The following is a 20,162-nucleotide window of genomic DNA, read 5'->3' as shown; positions in this document are numbered from 1 at the left end:
GAGGGGAGGGGGGTGGCATTTCAGCCAATTGTGTTGAGGGCAGAGAATTCAGGGGTGGGGAAAGAGAACATTGCTTGCCACTAGGGCACCTTCTCGCAGCGACCACTTTTTGTGATGATATAGTGTTTCTCTGACTGGGGCTCCGAGGGAAGTGTGGTGAATGGTGATCTTGAGAATGAGCTCCGGGGAGCGGGGGGCAGTAAGTACTGCTCACCACAGTTTCCTCACTTTGCCCCTCAAAATGTGTTCCGGGGGTTATCCCTAGGGATGCTGGAGAAATTTGAGACAGACTAAAATGAGCTCGGATTTGAGCGCCCCCCTCGGGTTGCATGGAGTCTGTGGACTTCAGATGATTTTTTTATACTTTCCTGAAATTTACGCATATAAATTCGTAGGAAAATGCATACGTTTCTTCTGAGGAAACATTGAATGGAATGGGGGACAACACGCTCCATATTACGTACTAAGGTAAATTGTGTAAATACTTACCTAAATACTTACGCCATTATTTGGTATTTTTCCGCACTAAAAAAAAAAAAATTGCATCCGTCTGTGGGTGGACAACAGAACAAAAGGCACCTGACAATCCATCAAACACAGACGGAGCAGATTTTACACAGTCCGTACATCCCTAATTATCCCCCTTTTGCACCCTACCCGCAAAGACTGAGCCAAAAATTATCATTTGAGACTTTTCTGCTCAACACTAGCCCCAACCCTTATAAAGGTTACATCTAGTTTGTGAGATTTACCAAGCCAGAGTGAGATTGGACCTAGAGCTGCATCCAAATAGCCTCACGAAATCCCTGACTAGCTGTGGGCAGAGAAACTGAGGGGACCATTTCAGCAACTTCCTCCAGGGAGAGGAGAACGGTTTTCCAACGGTTTCTCAGGGGTTGGTCTCACTATGAGCAGTGGCAGGAGCACAGCTACTTTTTCTTTTTCCTAAGGGGTTTGTTTATTTCAGCTTTTTGCTGCCCCTGCTAGAGGCAATAAAAGCAACGCTTGGGGCATCATTCCAGCGGGAAACGTTGGCACAAAACATGATGGAGAATATTCAGAGAAAATTTTGCAACATGGTCTTTGGGGGTGGGGGAGGAGAATAAGGAAAATGACAGAAATATTCTCAGAAAAAATCCTTCTGAGAAATTTCAGCTCAGCTCAAGACTGAACATAGAATGAATTATGCCGATCAAGGGTTACTTGAAGCTTCTCCAAGGCCATCATTAATTGCTCCTGCAAACCTTTTAGTTGCACTTCCACATGCTTCCCTTCCTCCATTAGGAGGAGAGAAGATTTTCCCTATTTCCTTTTCTCCCCCCGCACCCCACCACACACACACATTATCAATTCCACACCAGCATGGACAGAAATCTGTTCAAAAAAAATCTTGACGTGATGGTGTGCATGATTGCATCAAGATTCTTTTTGTGTGGTGTTTTACTGCTGTGCTAAAACACCACACAGAAAGCATCTTGACACAACTGTACACAGAACCACGTCGAGACCGAGTTTGGGGGGAGGGAGAGGCAGTGTTTTATCAAAGCACATTTCATTGGAGGTGCAGATTGGAAAGGGAGAAATACAAATGTGATGAGGGCACAGAAAGATGCAGCAAAACGGTGCACGCAGAGCACTCTGCATGTCAGATTTTTTTAACAAAATAATGGAGAACTCTTGATACAGCAGCTCCACTTCAGAAACAAAATTAATGAATGTGGACGCCCAAAATTTAGGCAGAAATTTTAGAAACAATTTCAGCTTTTTTTTTTTTTTTTTAAATGAAACCTTTTCGTTCAAAGCCCAGTCCCCCAGCTAGGAATGTACGAAAGTCACTTACCTGAACCCGACAGTTGATTCGCAGTGGAGGGGAGGCGCTCCGTCCCTCCCCCCCCAAATTCTGGCTGGGGGGGAGGCGCCCCATCCCTCCTCCCCAAAATTCTGGCCGGGGGGGAGGCACCCCATCCCTCCGGCTGCGAAACCTCATCTCCTGCCAGGATGCAAATGGCGGCGGCCGTAGCCGCTGCTGTTTCCGTCCCTGCAGTCAGCCGTGATAGGCTACGTAAATGTTTATGTAGCCTATCACGGCTGACTTAAAAAAAAAAAAAGCATGTATGCAAATGGCGCCCATGGGTGCCGCCATTTGCATTCCTTATTTTGGCACGTGTAGTCTACGTAAACATTTATGTAGACTATGGAGAAAATAAGGGGAAAACAAATAGCGTTCCCCTTATTTTCGCCGTAGTCTTAGGGATGGACGAAGGTCCCTTATCTGATCCCGCAGCTTGCTTCACGGTGGGGGGAAGGCGCTCCATCCCTCCCCCTGAAATTCTGGCCGGGGGGGAGGCACCCCGTCTCTCCGGCCGAAATTCTGGCCGGGGGGGAGGCGCCCCGTCCCTCCGGCCACAAATCCTGCTGTCCTGCCAGGACGCAAATGGCGGCAGCCATAGCCGCTGCCGCTTGCATCCCTGCAGTCAGCCGTGATAGGCTACGTAAATCTTTACGTAGCCTATCACGGTGTTTTTTGAAAATCTAGCTGTGATAGGCTACGTAAATCTTTACGTAGCCTATCACGTTTGTTGTTGTTGTTGTTGTTTTACTTGGAAATGGCGGCGGTAGCAGCTGGTCGGAAGACCGGCTGCCGTAGCCGCCCCCGCCGAACCACTGCCGAACCGCTGCCCGAGCCGCCGCCGCCAGGGACATTCGCGCAAGGTAAGTCCCGTCCCGGGGGGGCAGGGGGGCAGACCATTTCTCCACCAATTTCGGGGGGCCAAATGCGCTGGCATTCGGCCTCCCCAAGATTCGTGGAGAAATTCTCCGACATCCCTACCCCCAGCTGCTTTTCTCCAGTGGGGCTCCGAGACCGATAAAAGAAACCGCTGGGGCAAGGGGAGCAATTTTAGAGGGGCAAAAGAGGCGGGGTAAGGGTTTAGCAACTCCCACAAAGTGCTTCTCTGCTTCACATGAATTGGCACAACCGGTGGACTAGAACCTGGGCTGGGCTGGGATGCTGTCCCCTAGCCTGCAGGAAGCAGAATACATTGTAGGGGACGGAACAGGAAAAGAGAGGCATTGTAAATGTGCTCGAGGAACATGATTTCCTGGGGAGTGTGTGTGTGTGGGGGCGAAGCCTGCAGCCGGATGCCAAAGAGTTAATGTTGTCACGTGGCTGCTGCCCCTGCCACCGCCTGTCCTTGCTCCTGTCAGTCGCTCAGCCCCAAGCCACGCAGCGTGAATGAGAAGCGGCATTTTACCCGGAGAAAGGAATCCAGCGAGCCGTTCTCCATGTATTCGGTCACAATCATGACTAATTTGCCTGCAGGAGACAAGAGAGGTCAAGTTAATAGAGAAGCTATTCCAGGTCCTCCTGAACCTCCAGTTTCAGCTGGCACAGCTGTGGATTTGGGGCTGCTCAGAGAGCTCCCCCTCTGCCCCGCGGTGGAGCATTAGACCCGTTTCCAGGCTGTGTGGAACGCGGCTTCCAAGGAAACTTGCTCACAAGAGGTCAAAGCTGGAGCCTGTGGGTGCTGTTTGCATTATTAAGTCCTTCCCGGCATTCACACACAATTTGCATCTCATTACCACGATGCTTTGCATTGGAAGCGAGCCCCCAGAGCATCTGCCTCCCACTGCTTTATAATGCAATTCAGCTTGTCCAAGGAATCTGAAGGGACATCAAACTTCTGAAAGCAACCGGGGGGTGCGGCGAAGGGCCCAACATACAAGCCGGGCACCTGCCGACAGAAAGGCAAGTCGGCCAGGAAAAGCTACTGGTCTCTGGCAGCCCTTTTTTCAGCTCTTAAGAACATAACCTAAGAAGAGCCCTGCTGGATCAGACCAAGGGTTCATCTAGTCCAGCATTCTGTTCACACAGTGGCAGACCAGCTGTTGACCGGGAACCCACAAGCAGGGCATGAGGGCAACAGCACCCTCCCACCCATGTTCCCCAGCAACTGGTGTATACAGGCTCACTGCCTCTGGTATTGGAGGTAGCACATAGCCATCAGGACAAGTAGCAATGGATAGCCTTTTCCTCCAGGAATTTGTCCAACCCCTTTTGAAACCCATCCCAATTGGTGACCATCACTACATCCCATGGTAGCAAATTCCACAGTTGAACTCTGCACTGTGTGAAGAAGCCCTTCCTTTGATCTGTCCTGAAGCTCCATCCACTGCAGGACGTGCAGTCGAGAATAAGCGGCTCATTTTGCTAATGATGTCAGTAAGGAACTGAGGACAGCGGCCAGGGACAAACCATCTGAAATGACAGGCATCCATCCAAAGGAAAGATGGAGCCTGTCGACAGGCTTCAGAGCTGTTGACAGCCACCTGAGCATGTGGTCCAGTTCGCCCGGTGCTGGAGGAAGAAGCCAGGCCAGGCCTAGGGTTGCCCAGTTTGGGGCCGGCCCCTGCCGCTGGCTCTTGAACAGCTGCTTGATCTGTGGCAATTAGTGTGACAGCTGTCAGCTCCAGGCCACAAAAAAGCTTCACCTCCTCACTTCTGCTGATCGGACGTCTGATGCAGAGAGAGCAGCAGGCTGGGTTCCCTTTTCTGGCCTGTTTGCAATGCTACACACTATTTGGAGGCCCTCCTGCAAGGTGTCAGGACTAGGGATGTCAGAGGGATTTGCTTGGGGGGTGAAGCATGGTGGGCTTTTGTCAGCTTGGTCCCCCAGACTTCATTCCATTTTCCTCTAACTGGTCCTACCCAGTCTGCAGCGAGCTAGGCCAGTTAGAAGATTTTAAATGTTTTTCGATTTGTGTTTTTCGATTTTCGATTTGTGCAAATTACAGCCGCACGTAGCACAAATGCAGGTAGTTTGCACAAATTGCAGGCAGAATTTGTGTGAATTATGAAATTTTGGGCACACTTTGCGCAAATTACACAGGTGTCGATTGCAATTTGCCCAAATTGCACAAAGTGTAGCTGTGATTTGCGCAAATCTCCATTTGCCCAAATTGCTGCCTGACCAGAAAAAAGGCTGCAAAAAGTCTTCGGGGAAAACCTGCGGATTGGCTTGTGAATGCATGCCAAGTCAGGCAGGCAGCAGAAATCCATTGCACACAAGAAGGGCCAGTTTTCCAAATGACAGACATCCCTAGTCAGGATCTGCCAGTATTGGCACCCAGGCCTAATGACCTTGGTAAGAAGAAAGATGGGCAGAGCTATCAAGGGCTACTTGTCGGGATGGTCATGTATCACCTCCAGGATCAGAGGCAGAACACCTCTGAACTCCAGTTGCTGGGGAACATGGGTGGAAGGGTGCTATTGCACTCATGTCCTGCTGGTGGGCTTCCAACTGGGGCATCTGGTTGGCCACTGTGCAAACAAAATGCTTGACTGAATGAACAAAGGGCTGGATGTTCCTGATTTCATCTGATCTTGGAAGCTAAGCAGGGTCAGCCCTGGTTAGTACTTGGATGAGAGACTGCCTGGGAATCAGGCTTCCTGTACTGAGCAGGGGGTTGGACTCAATGGTCTTGTAGGCCCCTTCCCACCCTATGATTCTATGACATTGAGCAAAGGGCTGGATGCGCCCAATCTCATCTGATCTCGGAAGCTAAGCCGGGTCAGCCCTGGTTAGTCCTTGGATGGGAGACCACCTGGGAATCAGGCTTCCTGCATGGAGCCGGGGGTTGGACTCGATGGTCTTGTAGGCCCCTTCCTGCCCTACTTTTCTATGATTCTATGACTAGAGAGGCCTTTCGTCTGATCCAGCAGGGATCTTCATATGTTCCTACATGGACAGGGTGCTGTGGCTGCCCCTAGGACAAATAGGGATGCTGGAGACTCCGTGCCCCCTGTGGTACAGCCACATGCCACTCTCCTGGATGACACCCTGCCAAGGAAGTATGTGTGGGGGGCAGGGAGTGTCAGTGCTTCTTGTTGGGATCCAATCCCAGCTCTGGAAGCCATCCCACCCCCCACCCCCCACCCCTGACCTCAGTTCTGGAGACACAGCACTCAGCTAGCAACCTGAGGCCTCCCATCCCTCTGGTTGACTCAGGAAGAAGAAAGCCCCACATGGGCTCCAGATCTTGGCCTCAGGAAGTTCTAGGAAGAGGTGAGGCAGGGTTCCAAATTCCATCGAGACCTTCCATGGCTAGAGGTGGCCTCCCCGCTGCAAACAGTTGCCTCCTACATCTGGAGGCTGAAGAGAAGAGCAGTGGAGGGGAGAGGAGCTACAGTGGTCCTCCCTACCCCTCTCCTTGTGTGTAGAGCCTACACACACTTAGAACGACCAAAAAGGGCTTCACTGAACTACAAATCAGGAAGTCCCTGGTTCGAATCTCAACTCTTATGAACTCTTTAGGTGGCCTTAGGTTAGCTGCTCTCTCCCAGCCTCAGTCCCTCCATCATCAATATGGGGGATAATGGCACCGAATTATGGCACAGGGTTGCTGTAAGGACTGCAAGTAGATAATGCACATGAAGCACTTTGTGTCAGGATGCCCCTGTTGCCTACTGAATTCTCCAACAGCCAAAATCAACACTCAGGCAAAAGGGCTGCTTTCCAAGGCTTTAATTCCATTTATCCTAATGAGGCATACAGATGCTAATTGCTTGAGACTCAGAGAAACTACAAAGGAACAGCCATCTAGGGGTTTCTGAGGGTTAGGACGTTAGTTGATCTCCATTTGGGAAAAAGGCAGCAATTCTCTGAACTTAAGGGGTGGGAGGGAAGATCTCCCCCTCTCCCGCAATGCTTCTGGGTGCAGCTGTTGACGTCAAGCCAATCGGGCTGAGCGCCGGAGCTCGGCCCCTACAATTTCTTGCTTGTGCCTGCGTCTCACATCTAAAAGTTAAGGTTGTCCCTCCCTTTCCATGCCTGGTTCATTGTCACTCCCAGGGATGTGAGGAGGGGGGGCTCCCCCTCCAACTGCACCTCTGAAGTCTGAGAAAGTTCCTCCCTCACAATTTGTCTCTCCTCCTCAGAATCAGAGCTGCTTTGGGACTCTATGGACTCAGATACAACTCTGACACTTTGTACGGCTGTAAGTGCTCTACAAAGGTTCAGTATTATTCTCCCTGCCAGCTTTGTGGAGTGCTGAGATGTGTCTTAACCTTTGCTCCAGCCCACCCTGCCTGCCCTGCCCATGTCAGCCCCAGCCCAGCCCCACACCTACTTTTGGTGACCACCCCCTCCAGGTGGATGATGTTGGGGTGGTCGAACTGGGCCATGATGCTGGCTTCGCTCAAGAAGTCCCGCCTTTGCTTCTCCGTGTACCCTGACTTCAGAGCCTTGACTGCCACAGGCACCTCCCTCTTCCCGGGCAATTTCAGGCGGCCGTAGCACACCTCTCCGGACTCTCCTGCAAAGCAAGAAAGGTCAACGCATCCAGTTCAGAAGGTGGCTGCTGCCAATCAACCACCCCCCAAGGGTCCATTTTGACCCCTTATCCCAACCCAGACCATGGCTCATCCAGCCCAGCGTTCTCTACTTAGGTAGGTGCTCAGCAAGGTCCAAGACCTCTTTCACTGGAGACACAAGGGATTCTACAGGCAAAGCACGTTCTTGACCACTGAGCAGGGATGTTGGAGAAATCCGTCTGGGGAGCGGAGTTCGATGAGTTTTCCTAGCCCCCCCCCGACTTCGTTTTGGTTCCCACTGTGGCACCTGAATCAATCAGCAGCAAGTCAGGCCATGTTGCAGATTTTCCAGTAGCTCTGTGCATTTTTTCTCTTTTGGAAGAATCTGCAATTTGCGCAAATTTCCCAGCAATTTGTGCAACTTACAGCCGAATTTGCACAAATTGCAACCAAAGGTATGCATATTGCTCCAAAATTTGCACAAATTGCAGAACCTTCCCCCCTGCAAAAAAAAAAAAAAAAAAGTGCCCAGAGTTTGGGGAACTGCCGCAGAACTCCATCAAGCCCCACGCAAAAAGAACCACATTTCCCAGCGACGGGCATCCCTACCACTGAGCGATGGCCCCTCCCAACAAATGACCAGATACCAGGTCAGAGTATTTGTCCACCTTGCCCAGTATTGCCTGTTCTGACTCCAGGGTCTCTGATCTTTTTATCACCTGCTACTTGACCCCTTTTAACTGGCGATGCCAGGGATTGAAACTGGGACCTTCTGAGTACGAAGCATGTGGCCCACTCATGGAACTATGGGCCTTCCCCAACAATACATGAAACTCGCTCATACCAAGTCAGGCTGTAAATCTACCTAGCCCATTAACTGTCTACACAAACTCGCAGCTGCTGTCCAGCCTTGCTGGCAGGAGCTCTTTCCCAATACTTGCTACTCCTGAAATTAGACCTGGAACCTGCGGTTAGGGGTGGCAGGGACTTCCGACTGGGGCTTGAATGTTGGTGATTTCTCACTGGATTGACCCCCTGGACCCCAGAGCAAATGGCGGCTTGGACTTTTTCGTAAATAACCATTTACACAAATGGCGGCCATAAAGGGGTCATTTACAGGCATAAATAGACCCTTTACGCCTGTAATGTTGTGTAAATGACCCCTTTACAGACGCCATTTGCGTAAATGGCTATTTACAAAAAAGGCTGAGCCACCATTTTTACGCAAAATGGCGGCTTGGCAAGGGAGTGGGTGGCCGTGCTGGGTGGTCCGCTCGTCCGCAGACCACCCAGCAACTCACTGCATGCAAGGTACGTACCCTACCCACGGAACTCCCTGTCTTCCCCAACCGACCCCACTGAAGGCACTGTATTCCAAGCCAAACCACTGGTCTATGTAGCCCACTCCAGTCTGCTCTGATTGGCAATGGCTGTCCAAGAGCTCAGGCAAGTTGAAAAGATCCTTGCAACTTGACTCGGGGAAAACTACACCCAGGTCCTTCTGCCTGCAAACCTTGGATGTTGAGATGTACCCCTTACATGTAACCACACCGTACAATGCCTTCCCCACTCAGGTAGGCTTCTGCCCTGAGACCCTTCAAGGGGGTGGGGTGGGGTGTCAAGCATTCCAAGTTGGGGGATCCTGATCCAGGCCTAGTGTCACCACCTGGCACACCTGGGCAGCTGCACCACTGACCATAGAACCAAGGGTGTCCCGCTGCTGTTGATGCATGGCCTGAGCTCCTGGTGGCAAGGTAACCTCATGGCGGGCAGCCATTTTAATTCCCTCCAGTGGCCCCAAGCAGTGTCACTCCAAGGCATTGTGGGATTTCAAAATGGCCACCCTGTCATTGGGGACTGCTATTTTCATTTTCCGCAACGTCCCAAGGAAATGCTAAGTGGGAAATCCAAACACCAACCCGCTGCTCTCCCCACCAATGTGGCCCCACAGACATACTTGTTATTCCAGCATCTCTTCTGAATCCTCCTAGCAATGCTGCTCTTGAGACACAGATCTCCTCTCAGCTAGGAAAGATACTGAGTAACTCCGAGCAGACGCCCTGCCCACCCAGGGTTGTGGCAAGAATACAGTGAGAAATGGATGACTGGCCCTGAGCTCAAGTGCCAAGATGGGAAAGAAATATTAATCAATAATCCCAGTTTTTGCAGGTTTTCCCCATAGGTGGTGAGCTGCGTTCTTGACACATCTGGAGATATTTGCCAAGACTGGACCTGCATACCAAAATCCTTCTGCCTGCCCCTTGAATAAGTCATCTCGCTCGCACACAGAGAAACATGGTCTGAATTGGCGCTCACCGCCTTTGACTGTGCCACTGATCCCAAGTGGAAAGTTGGGTCATGCACCCATCTAAGATGCTAACTTGCTGTGAACAGTGTGCCCTCGTTGTGGGCAATCGGTGCCAATTTTCCAGAGATCTGCATTCCCAGGACATGGTCACAGAGGTCTGGGATACCAAGAAGAATGAAGGGATAAGCCTGCCTACGGGGGAAAAGGCGTACGCACCAGAACCAATGATCCTCTCGATTTTAATCCTGGAGGCGTCAATTTCTCGTGTGAACTCGTGCACAGCTTGGCAGGGGTCCTCATAAGTGTGTGGCTCCACGTAGAACTTTGACTCAGGAAACTTGACTATTTGGGTTCAGGGAAGGACAGAAGAGATAAGATCTTTGAGGCAGTGATGCAAGCAGATGCCACAGGCCTGGCTGATGCTCCCAGGCAAGGCCAAATCAGGTCTGTGTGTCCTGGGGAGCGATTTTGCCCAACAGGAGCTGTGAAGGGCTACATTTGTAGCCCTTCATGCCCCTGCACCTCTGACTGGAAGCCATACCTTTCTCTGTGGAAACTCTCTTTCCTCTGCCTCAGATGTGTGGGGGCTCCTTCGAGGGACTAAGTGGGAAGGGAAAGGCATCAGCTCTGCATGCAATGGGGTCCTCATCTTGTGACTGCTTTGCTGAATCACAGTTTTTTAGAGTTGGAAGGGATCTTGGAGGTCATCTAGTCCAACCTCTGCTCAGTGCAGGAAGCTTGCAACCACAGCAGCCCTGACAGATCCTCAGCCAGTGCAGGAAGCTTGCAACCTCCCAAGGCAGTCTGCTCCACTGTCAAACAGCTCTCACAGCTTGCACATTTCTCCGGTTTTGCTGAAACCTTCTTCCCTGCCATCCCCGCCCCCCCGTCGGTCATAGCCTTGCCCTTCGGAGCATCCCCCGCCCAGCTCCAGCAATGCCCTGTTCACCCAGGCACAGAGATGGCTCCACTTCACCTCCCTATGTCACAGGGCCAGTGTTCCATGTGTGCCGCTGTGACAGCTCTGACACAGCCACCGTCCCAGCATGCTCCCTACTGGGTCACGCTCCTGGAATGGCAGTGATACATCTGGTACTGCACAGTGGGCAGACACGAAGGCCGCCAGATATAAAGGCAGCTCTGCACTTACCCTGCCCATTCTGATAATGCATTTTCTCCTCGTGGGAGTCCTGGAAGGCCTTGCTGTAGCCGCAGTGCCTAGTGTATCAGGGACAGGAATGGGACACAAACACATGCCAGTGTTACGACTAGGGGTGCTGGAGAAATTCAAGATGGACTAAAATGAGCATAGATTTCTAAGAATCCGAACTGCCAAATCCACTGCAGAGGGACACCCCCACCCCCTCAGGCCATGCAAAGCCCGTGGACTTTTGGATGTGCATGCGTGTGTGTTTTAACTTTCCCGAAATTCGCACATAATTATTTGTAGGGAAATACGCAAGTTTCTGCTGAGGAAAAGTGCAATGGAATGGGGGATAATACGTCAAATGCTACGTACTAAGGTAAAGGATGTGCTGTCTTACGGAACCTCTTATGTAATTATTTACATATTTTTCTGCTTGACAGGAAAACAATCGTATCTGTCTGTGAGCAGACGGCAGAACAAAAGGCTCCCGACAATCCTCAAAACACAGACAGAGCAGGTATTGAACAGTCCGTACATCCCTAGTTACAGCAACTTCTTTTTCTGTCTCTGAAACAATCCTAACTACAAGTGAGTGTTGTCCTGTCTTGAAAGCCATTCCCCATGAAAACACAATCTGCTGTGTTGTAACTGAGAAGCACCCTGGGGAGGAGAGCGGAGAGAATGGCATGTCTGTGTAAATGATTTGAAAAATAATCTCCTTTGGTGGCACACCTGGATCCAACCATCCTGCCAGTGTGGACACATCTGGCTGGGGTGATGTGTTGCAATTCCAACACATCTGGAGGGCACCAGGTTGGGGAAGGCTAGGGAGGTCACAGGAATCCATTTGGGGGGTGGAGCTCGACAAACTTTCATTGGCTCGGCCCCCAGACTTCGGCTCATCTACTGGTCTGCAGCGAGTCGAGCCAGTTAGTGGGTTTTCACTGTTTTTTAATTTGCACAATTGGCAGCAATCGTGGGCTCAAATTTGCAAATTTTGCGCAAATCGTTCCCAAAATTTGTGCAAATCATGCAACTTTGAACAAATTAGTAATTTGTACAAAGCTCTATTTGTACAAATTATGGCCCACACACAAACACACAAAATATGCACAAAAAGTCCACGGAGTGTGGGGAAAACTCGCAGCTCAGCTAGCTAATGCAAGCTGGATCAGGTATGCTGCAGAACTCAGGTGAGCCCCCAAAGGGCCAGATTTCCTGGTGACAGACATCCCTAGGGAAGACTGCATGAGGCAAAGCTGCCCATCACCCCAATGGGCAACCTCTCTGCCTTTTAAGTAATCAGGATTTGACTCAACATTTCTTTCTCAGCCTCCCCTAGATGTTCTCTCACTCCCTGCGGCTGAGTGTTCCTCTAACGATGTGTTACTTTAAAAAGCAGAGTTATCTAGGCATGTGCAGAAACTAAGGTGGTTCCAGTGCAGAGATGGGAAAGGTGACAACCAGCAAAGTAAGATTCATTAGACAATTGGAACAGAGTAAAATATTTGGCAATAGAAAATGAAAGAAATTAATTAAGGGGCTGCACCTCGAAGAAATCCGAATTGATTAATCATATGCATATCAGTCAATGAATTGACTAAATCTGCATGAATTTGCACATGAGAAGCAATCGTTCTGAAGGGAGGAAAGCACACTTTTTTCTTTTTTAAATAATGCACACACATGTCACAGGAAACATCGTCTTCAAAGAGGCATTCCTTGTCCTCCCTCACACACAAGAGGATGCCTCTTCTAAGAGGGGGCTTGCTAGATGTGGTCATTTATAAGCAAAGCTCTCTGCCCCAGACATAACATACATGCACACGTGTGGATGAGGTGTCTGCCTTTGGATGAGACTGTCTGAAAGATATCTGCCCTCGCAAGGCAAGCCTACCTCTTCTTGCAGATCAGAAACAAGAGCAAGGCAACGAGGCCACTGATGAGCGTAAGGCAGATCCATACAACCGTGGTGGTGTCATAATGGGGAACTACTGGGAGAGAAAGATTGCAAAGGATTCTTTCTGGGGAGCCTGAGACTCTCTCTCTCTCTCTCTCATGCGCACACACACGCACTCACACGCACGCACACACTGGAGCAGCTGCCTGGCTAGCTTTGCGTTCCCCCATGGCCAGTCTCAAGAGTTAGCGTGGTTGAGCCCACACCAAGGGCCCACGCCCCAGCAGGGACCCACTGACAAGAGTCCGCTGGACTTGCTCCTCCTCTCCACCACTACAACCAGCTTGTCCACACTCTTGTTGCTCTGGCCCAGGCAATGTGAAGGAGGGTCAGTCAATGCCCCTGCCCATTTGCTCACTGGTTCTCTAGCTGGCAAGTGAGCAGGTGGTGGCAATGATGAGGAAGAGGCGGACCAGCAGCAACAGCTGGTGACCATGCTGGTAAGAAGGTGGCCTTACTTAGGGAAGGGAGCCCATGGAAGAACTCTTGCCTACAAGACCTCCAAATAGGGATGGCAGAGAAATCCACCATGGACTCCAATGAGCCCAGATTCTTTAGAATCCATCCCCCCAGAGTCTGTGGCGGAACGGACTGCTCCCCCCCGCCACCCTGCAAAATTCTCCCCAGACGGACCCTACCTGCCGCCGGCCAGTCCAGGTCCGTCCGCTGCCGTCCGCTGCCCCGGTCTGCAGACACAAATGGCATCCGGCGTAGCGGACACCATTTGTGTCCCTGCTCTTTGCTGTGATAGGCTCCGTAAATATTTATGTAGCCTATCACAGCCAAAGCAGGGACGCAAATGGCGTCCACTACGCCAGACGCCATTTGCGTCTGCAGCCCGGCAGCGGACAGAAGTCCAGCTGCGGACGGGCCCGGCCAGAAGCTCCGCAGACTCGCCGCAGAGTGGAGCTGGCTGGGAAGGATTCAGGGGGGGAGGGATGGATCACCTCCCCCCCCCCGCAGACTCCCCGAACCGGATGGGTGAGTGGGGTTCGTATACCCCTACCTCCAAAACCTGAAGCTGGCACTGCTTTCTCCCTGGGCTCAGTGCTTCTGAATCTCCATGGAAGAGGAGGCAGCTAGGGTGATCCAGGGACAAGGGGGGGACATTCCTAAGAATGGAGAGTCTTCCTTGGGCTGGGCTGGTCTCGCTTTGCCAGCAGGCAACCCAGAGCAGCTACCAAGGACAGGGGCTTCCTTGTTGTGACACTTCTGTGGTCAGAGTGCTTTTGCTGCTTGAGAATGCTGCTGGAGAAGGAATTGGTGGGACCTGGAGGACAAGAGCAAGCAACTGGGTGGCAAGAAATGCCAGCAGCTCAGAGCCTGGGTGAGGGGTGGGCGAGCCCCCCACTGGGCCCTGTGTCCAGAACTCACACAGATGCTCAGATGGGACAATGGGCTGAGGAGCACAAGAATCACCATTCTGCTGACCTGCAAACTGAATCTCTCCCCATCTGGGCCAAACTTCCCCTTCCTCTGAAGAAGGTGTGGGGAGGGAACAGGCTGGGAGGACACTTGATGGGTGAAAGGAAGCTGATCTTTTAAATGGGGGGGATGCCTTTCTGAGATGCTGTCCCTCCCGCACATGGCTCTGCACCACCAACCCTTCCATGCCCCACACCCACCCTTGCGCACACACCACTCCTCCCCCTGCTTTGCCTCACTTGCTTTGGCGGTCTCCACTTCCACCGCCAGGCTGAATTTGCCACAGCCGGCAGAGGTGCGAGCTCGGACCTGGAAGACGTAACGAGTGGCAGGCCTCAGGCCTGAGACGGTGGTGCTGTTGCCTTTGGACTTCAGGGTGGAATAGCTCTGCATCTCTTTGTCCTGGGGACACAGAAGGTGACATCAAAATGGGGCCTTGTGCTAGAGAGGCAGTCCTGTTTTGGAAGCAGCACAAGAATGCTATGCAAGGTAGAGATTTATTTATTATTATTTATTTCAAGCATTTTTACCCCACTCGTCAGCAGAAAAAGGCTCCCAGAGTGGCTTACAAAGGCTAATATTAAGACCTTCCCTGCCCTCAGGCTTACAATCTAAAAGACATGACACAAAATGAAAAGGGATTAGGAGGGAGGAGGGAAAAGAAAGCAGACACATCACTGACCAGTGAGATGACTTGATTCCTCACCCCTTTCCATTCTGCTTGGCTTGCCTTCCAGTTTAATTTGGAGAATTTCTAAGATCAGTTTGTTGTTGTTCAGTCGTTCAGTAATGTCCGAGTCTTCGTGACCCATGGACCAGAGCACACCAGGACTTCCTGTCCTGCACTCTCTCCCAGAGCATGCTCAAGTCCATATTCATTGCATCAGTGATGCTATCTAGCCATTTCATCCTCTGCCGTCCCCTTCTCCTTTTGCCTTCAGTCTTTCCCAGCATCAGGGTCTTTTCCAGAGAGTTTTCTCTTCGCATTAGGTCGCCAAAATATTTGAGCTTCAGCTTCAGTATCTGTCCTGGCAAATGAACAATTTGCCTCAGGGCTTCTTCACACGGAGCTTTTATCCTGCTATTGAGATTGCTCACTCACGGAAGTTTGCGAGACCTTTTCATGATGCCATGAACCTCCAGGGCATTCGCAGAGGTATTTCCTGGTTATTCCATCTCAAAAAGATCCAGAAATAATTATCTATTTAAGTCAGATCATTGTGCTGCTAAAACAGCCACTAGATGGTGCTGTTTCATTGATCTCTATGGAACTTTGAAAATTAAAAACTTCCCCTCTCAGCAATCACATGGTCGCCATCTGGGAGCCTGCTGTAAACGCAGAAAGGCTCCACAGTGGGAGGACTGCCAGGGTTTTCTTTAGTGTAAAGGCAGCCACAGTCTCCGGTTCATGGGTTGGTTGGTTTTCCTTGCAGGTTACCAATGCACTCGTGTGCATTGTTTAAGCCAGGATTAAGGAATCTTGATGTGACTGTATTAGGATTCCTTTTGGCACTGAGATCTAATTAATGGGCAAATGATGCACATGAGTGCAAAGCATCCTGATGCAGTTGCACTGGGGTTTGGTGTGTGTGCTGTGGTCTGATCCGTGGGGATGAGCGCTGCCACACATCCCTAGATTGGAAGAAAAATGCACACTAAAAAACCCTGCAAGCGGCAGATGCACAGTTGTCGGAACAAATAAAAGGAAGCCGAAAAATGCCAGGTTGCTAATGTGTTATGGTGTCCTCCAGAAACAAGATGTTGCTTTGGAAGCCCAGATCTTTTGGATGCCCAGATCTGGAGGGCAAGAAAGATGATCAGGGGACTGGAAACAAAGCCCTATGAAGAGAGACTGAAAGAACTGGGCATGTTTAGCCTTGAGAAGGGAAGACTGAGGGGAGATATGATAGCGCTCTTCAAGTACTTGAAAGATTATCACAGAGAGGAAGGCCAGGATCTCTTCTCCATCATCCCAGATTGCAGGACACGGAAGAATGGGCTGAAGCAACAGGAAGCCAGATTCCAGCTGAACATCAGGAAAAACTTCCTGACTGTTAGAGCAATATGACAATGGAACCCATGCCCTAGGGAGGTGATGGGCTCTCCCACACTGGAGGCATTCAAGACAAGGCTGGACAGCCATCTGTCCGGGATGCTCTGACTTGGATTCCTGCCTTGAGCAGGGGGTTGGACTTGATGGCCTTGTAGGCCCCTGCCCACCCTATGATTCTATGACATTGAGCAAAGGGCTGGATGTGCCCAATCTAGGGATGTCGGAGAATTTCTCCACGAATTTCCGGGAGGCTGAATGCCAATGCATTCGGCCCCCCGAAATTGGTGGGGAAATTCTCTGCCCCCCCCGCCCCGCCCCGGGATGGGACTTACCTCTGTCGAATGTCCCTCTCAGTGGCAGGTCCCGGCAGCTGCCGCCACCATCTTTACGTAGCCTATCACGGCTGACTTTGAAAAAAAAAAAGCGCGTACGCAAATGGCGGTGCCCATGAGCGCCGCCATTTGCGTTCCTTATTTTGGCACGGGTAGTCTACATAAAGATTTACATAGACTACGGCAAAAATAAGGGCAACGCAAATAGCCGTAGTCTACGCCGTAGACGTAGTCTACGTAAATCTTTACGTAGATTTTCGCCGTAGTCTATGTAGATCTTTACGTAGAGTACCCGTGCCCAAATAAGGAACGCAAATGGCGGCGCCCATGGGCTCCGCCATTTGCGTAGGTGCTTTTTTTTTTTTTCCAAAGTCAGCCGTGATAGGCTACGTAAAGATACATAGCGTATCACAGCTGACTTTGAAAATCTAGCCGTGATAGACTACGTAAATCGTTACGTAGCCTGTCACGTGTTTTGTTTTGTTTTTACAATTTACTTTTTTATTTCGCGGCCGGGGAGACGGGGCACTCCCCCCCGGCCAGAATTTCGGCAGGGAGAGATGGGGCGCCTCCCCCCCGGCCTGAATTTCGGCCGGGCGGGGCGGGGCGCCTCCTGCCCCGCCAAGAATTTCAGGGGGAGAAACGGAGCACCTCCCCCCCCACCGAAAACAGCTGTGGGACCAGGTAAGGGACTTTCGTCCATCCTTAGCCCAATCTCATCTGATCTCGGAAGCTAAGCAGGGTCAGTCAGCCCTGGTTAGTCCTTGGATGGGAGACCGCCTGGGAATCAGGCTTCCTGCACTGAGCAGGGGGTTGGACTCAATGGCCTTGTAGGCCCCTTCCAACCCTACTATTCTATGATTCTAGGATTCTATCTGGGGAGAAATTGGAATGGGAAGATTTTGGCTCCCCTGCCTCCAAGGAAGAACATCAAGGCAAGGGGGAAACCAATCTGGACCCATCCATCTGCCAGAGAAGGAGAAGCTGGCGGGAGCTCGCTTCTCCCTCCCTGCCAAAAAGAACATTTGGCTTCAGCTGGCAATTGCCCTGCTGGGACCGCAGAAGGAAGTGGGGAGAGTGCTCAGCCGGCCCACATCCATCGGTCTACCCGCCTAAGCAGCAAGAGCCACTGGTTGCTATTCTGTGCAGTGGCGGCTGGTGGCTCCAGTTCCAGAGGGGAAGTGTTTCCATTTTGGGTTTTAGTTACCAAGAAAACAGAACGAGGCAAGCAAGCATCCAAAGCAGATCACAAAGAAGAGACACGGGTTCTCAGGATGCAAAATTGAATTTATTGCAAGAAACCCCATGCATTCCAGCCTTTTCCCCCCTTATTTTTAGGCCTTCTTCAGAGGGCTGTAACATAAATGGTAATAAAATTTGCAAATAGGACAACACATAATTAAAACATTACTGGTTTTCATTACCACCAGCCCAAACTCTAAAGGTGCTATCCAAGGTGCTGAGCCTTATCCCCAAAATGGGTTCAGCACCTTGAATAGCACCTTTAAAGCTTTGGCTGGTTGTAACTAAATCACAGAATGGAATCACTGACCCTCGGAACTGGAGTGACCACCAGTCACCACTGAGTCCATGCAAGAACACCAGCAAAGCAAGAGCGCTCTGGCCTGAACTGGAGTTAAATGAACTGAAGGTAAATCAGTGCCTCCTCATAGCTAGGGATGGGTGAGAAATTTGTTCAGTTAATATTTTATGGCAAACCTAATTCATACCTCCCCCCAAAATAAGAAAAATAAAACACAGGGAGACATGTATTCACATGTCTCTTAATTTTGAAATGCAGTTCTCTGATCAATAAAATCCATATATTAGGGAAAGTGAGTACAAGAAATGTTACGTTAGTGAAAAGTCAGCAAAAAAACTGAGTTAAGGGACATGAATGTTATCATTTAAAATTGTTCAATACTAAAAAGTACAAATATTAAAAACCATGTAATAGAGACATGTGTGTCAAAATGTACAATTAAAACGAGAATACATAAAACCTAAAAATGCTAAAAAGTTGTAACAATATAAAAAGACACATATGACAATATATAAACATTAAAAACAGAGTGTATAAAACCTTAGGAATCACACATGGGCCAAACTCATTTCAACATCCATCTTCGTCAATTGGCCAACAAGAAACTACAGAGAGCAAACAGAATGAATCAAAGACTTCACTACCAGAATACCAACAAGATGCCAATTTGAAGAGGCAACCGATACTCACTGCTATGGCCCGAAACTCTAAATGAGAAATCTTTCATTGGAGGGCCGGAGGAATCCATGTTAGTGAAAAGAACATACAAAAATTGCATTATGCTACTGATTTATGTATTTATTTATTGCAAAGATGTGTATACTAAGCAAAAGTTATGTACAAGAATGCATATCTTATGACAAATGCGTAAGAAAATGTATATACATTTTCGTATGGATTTGCTCTGGAAAAATTTACCAACTGATGCAGAAATGGAAAACAATGATCTTAAAGATTGGGAACAGGTGGAACTGATAGAAACTGACATTGACAAATTCATCTATCCCTACTTATAGCTCACCAATTTGTTCTGGTCTTGAAGAACTGATCTCTCTCCTCTACTTTTTCCCTTGTGTGCCTTGTCTTGTTTAGCTTGCAAGACTGATGGCTACATCTCTCTCCTTTTTTAAAAAAAATGATGTATCGGGATGGGCAAATCTGTCGATTTCAGTTTCTCATTTTCAGCCTTCAGTTCATTTCATCCAATTTCTGCATCAGTTTGTATCTTTAAAAAAAGCATTCTTGGAAATGCATATGAATTTCTCCTAATATATGCATTTCTGTACACACTTTTGCCTAATACATGAATTTTCACAAGGAGATTTTCCTGATATACTGGGGGGAGGGGAGGTGCATATTTCTTTCTCTAATATCCACATTTTTGTGAACAATTTTTGTTCAGAGACCTGAGTTGCAAAATGTGGAGAAGGGTTAATGCCAAAAAACAACTGTGTTCCAGTTTGTATATTGATTTGTTAATTTGGTAAGTTCATATCAATATGCATACCGAGGGCTTCATCACACAGAGCTTTTATCCTGCCATTGAGATCGCTCCTTCACGGACGTTCGGGGGCTCTTTACATGACACCGTGACCTTGCCGTGACCCTCCTGCACTAAATGCCCTTGGTTCTGTTTTTAAATAGATCGCAGATCATGAGCTATCAAATTGCCCCATTGTGTTCCACTTCAGTTTCCTCCGTGAAAAGACTTAAAGCAGCAAGAAGGGGAGTGAGATCAATGAACGATAATGGACGACTCAGATACAGGGAGAAGGAGGGGGAAAGGGGAAGGTGGAAAGGAAGCACATGAAAAAGGGAGTCGTTGTGATCCTGCATTTAAAACAGAAGCAGAAAGCCCCTTTTAAATCCAGGATTTTAGGCTGGTGTAGAAATGCCCTGAATGAAATTCTCCCTTATCCAATTGATGTCAGCTGCTTTGGGAGCCAATAATTGTCTGAAAAGTGGGAGGAAAAGACAGTACCAAAGTAAAATAAATTCCGCAACCCTGCTGCAAAGCTCACAATGAAGAACAGCGTATCTCATCTGACAAATGGGTATTCCCCATAAGACAGGCCCCAGCCA

General features: G+C 49.7%; 1 protein-coding gene across 1 annotated transcript in view; it reads right to left on the bottom strand.

The window, feature by feature from the left end:
* Positions 1–20,162, bottom strand: part of EPHA8 (EPH receptor A8) — a 71,848-nt gene that overhangs the window by 14,707 nt on the left and 36,979 nt on the right. Inside the window, exons 6-11 of the mRNA XM_084821720.1 lie at positions 14,392–14,554; positions 12,665–12,758; positions 10,771–10,838; positions 9,837–9,962; positions 7,129–7,314; positions 3,255–3,316 (exon numbers count right to left, since the gene is read on the bottom strand). Of these exons, the coding sequence (XP_084677846.1) occupies positions 3,255–3,316; positions 7,129–7,314; positions 9,837–9,962; positions 10,771–10,838; positions 12,665–12,758; positions 14,392–14,554 (699 nt within the window). The remainder of the gene's footprint in view (positions 1–3,254; positions 3,317–7,128; positions 7,315–9,836; positions 9,963–10,770; positions 10,839–12,664; positions 12,759–14,391; positions 14,555–20,162) is intronic.

The sequence above is a fragment of the Heloderma suspectum genome, chromosome 15, assembly GCF_057233095.1.
Source record: "Heloderma suspectum isolate Gila_16-S chromosome 15, 16-S_ref, whole genome shotgun sequence".
NCBI classification, from domain to species: domain Eukaryota; kingdom Metazoa; phylum Chordata; class Lepidosauria; order Squamata; family Helodermatidae; genus Heloderma; species Heloderma suspectum.
This window is presented reverse-complemented; position numbering and strand designations above follow the sequence as displayed.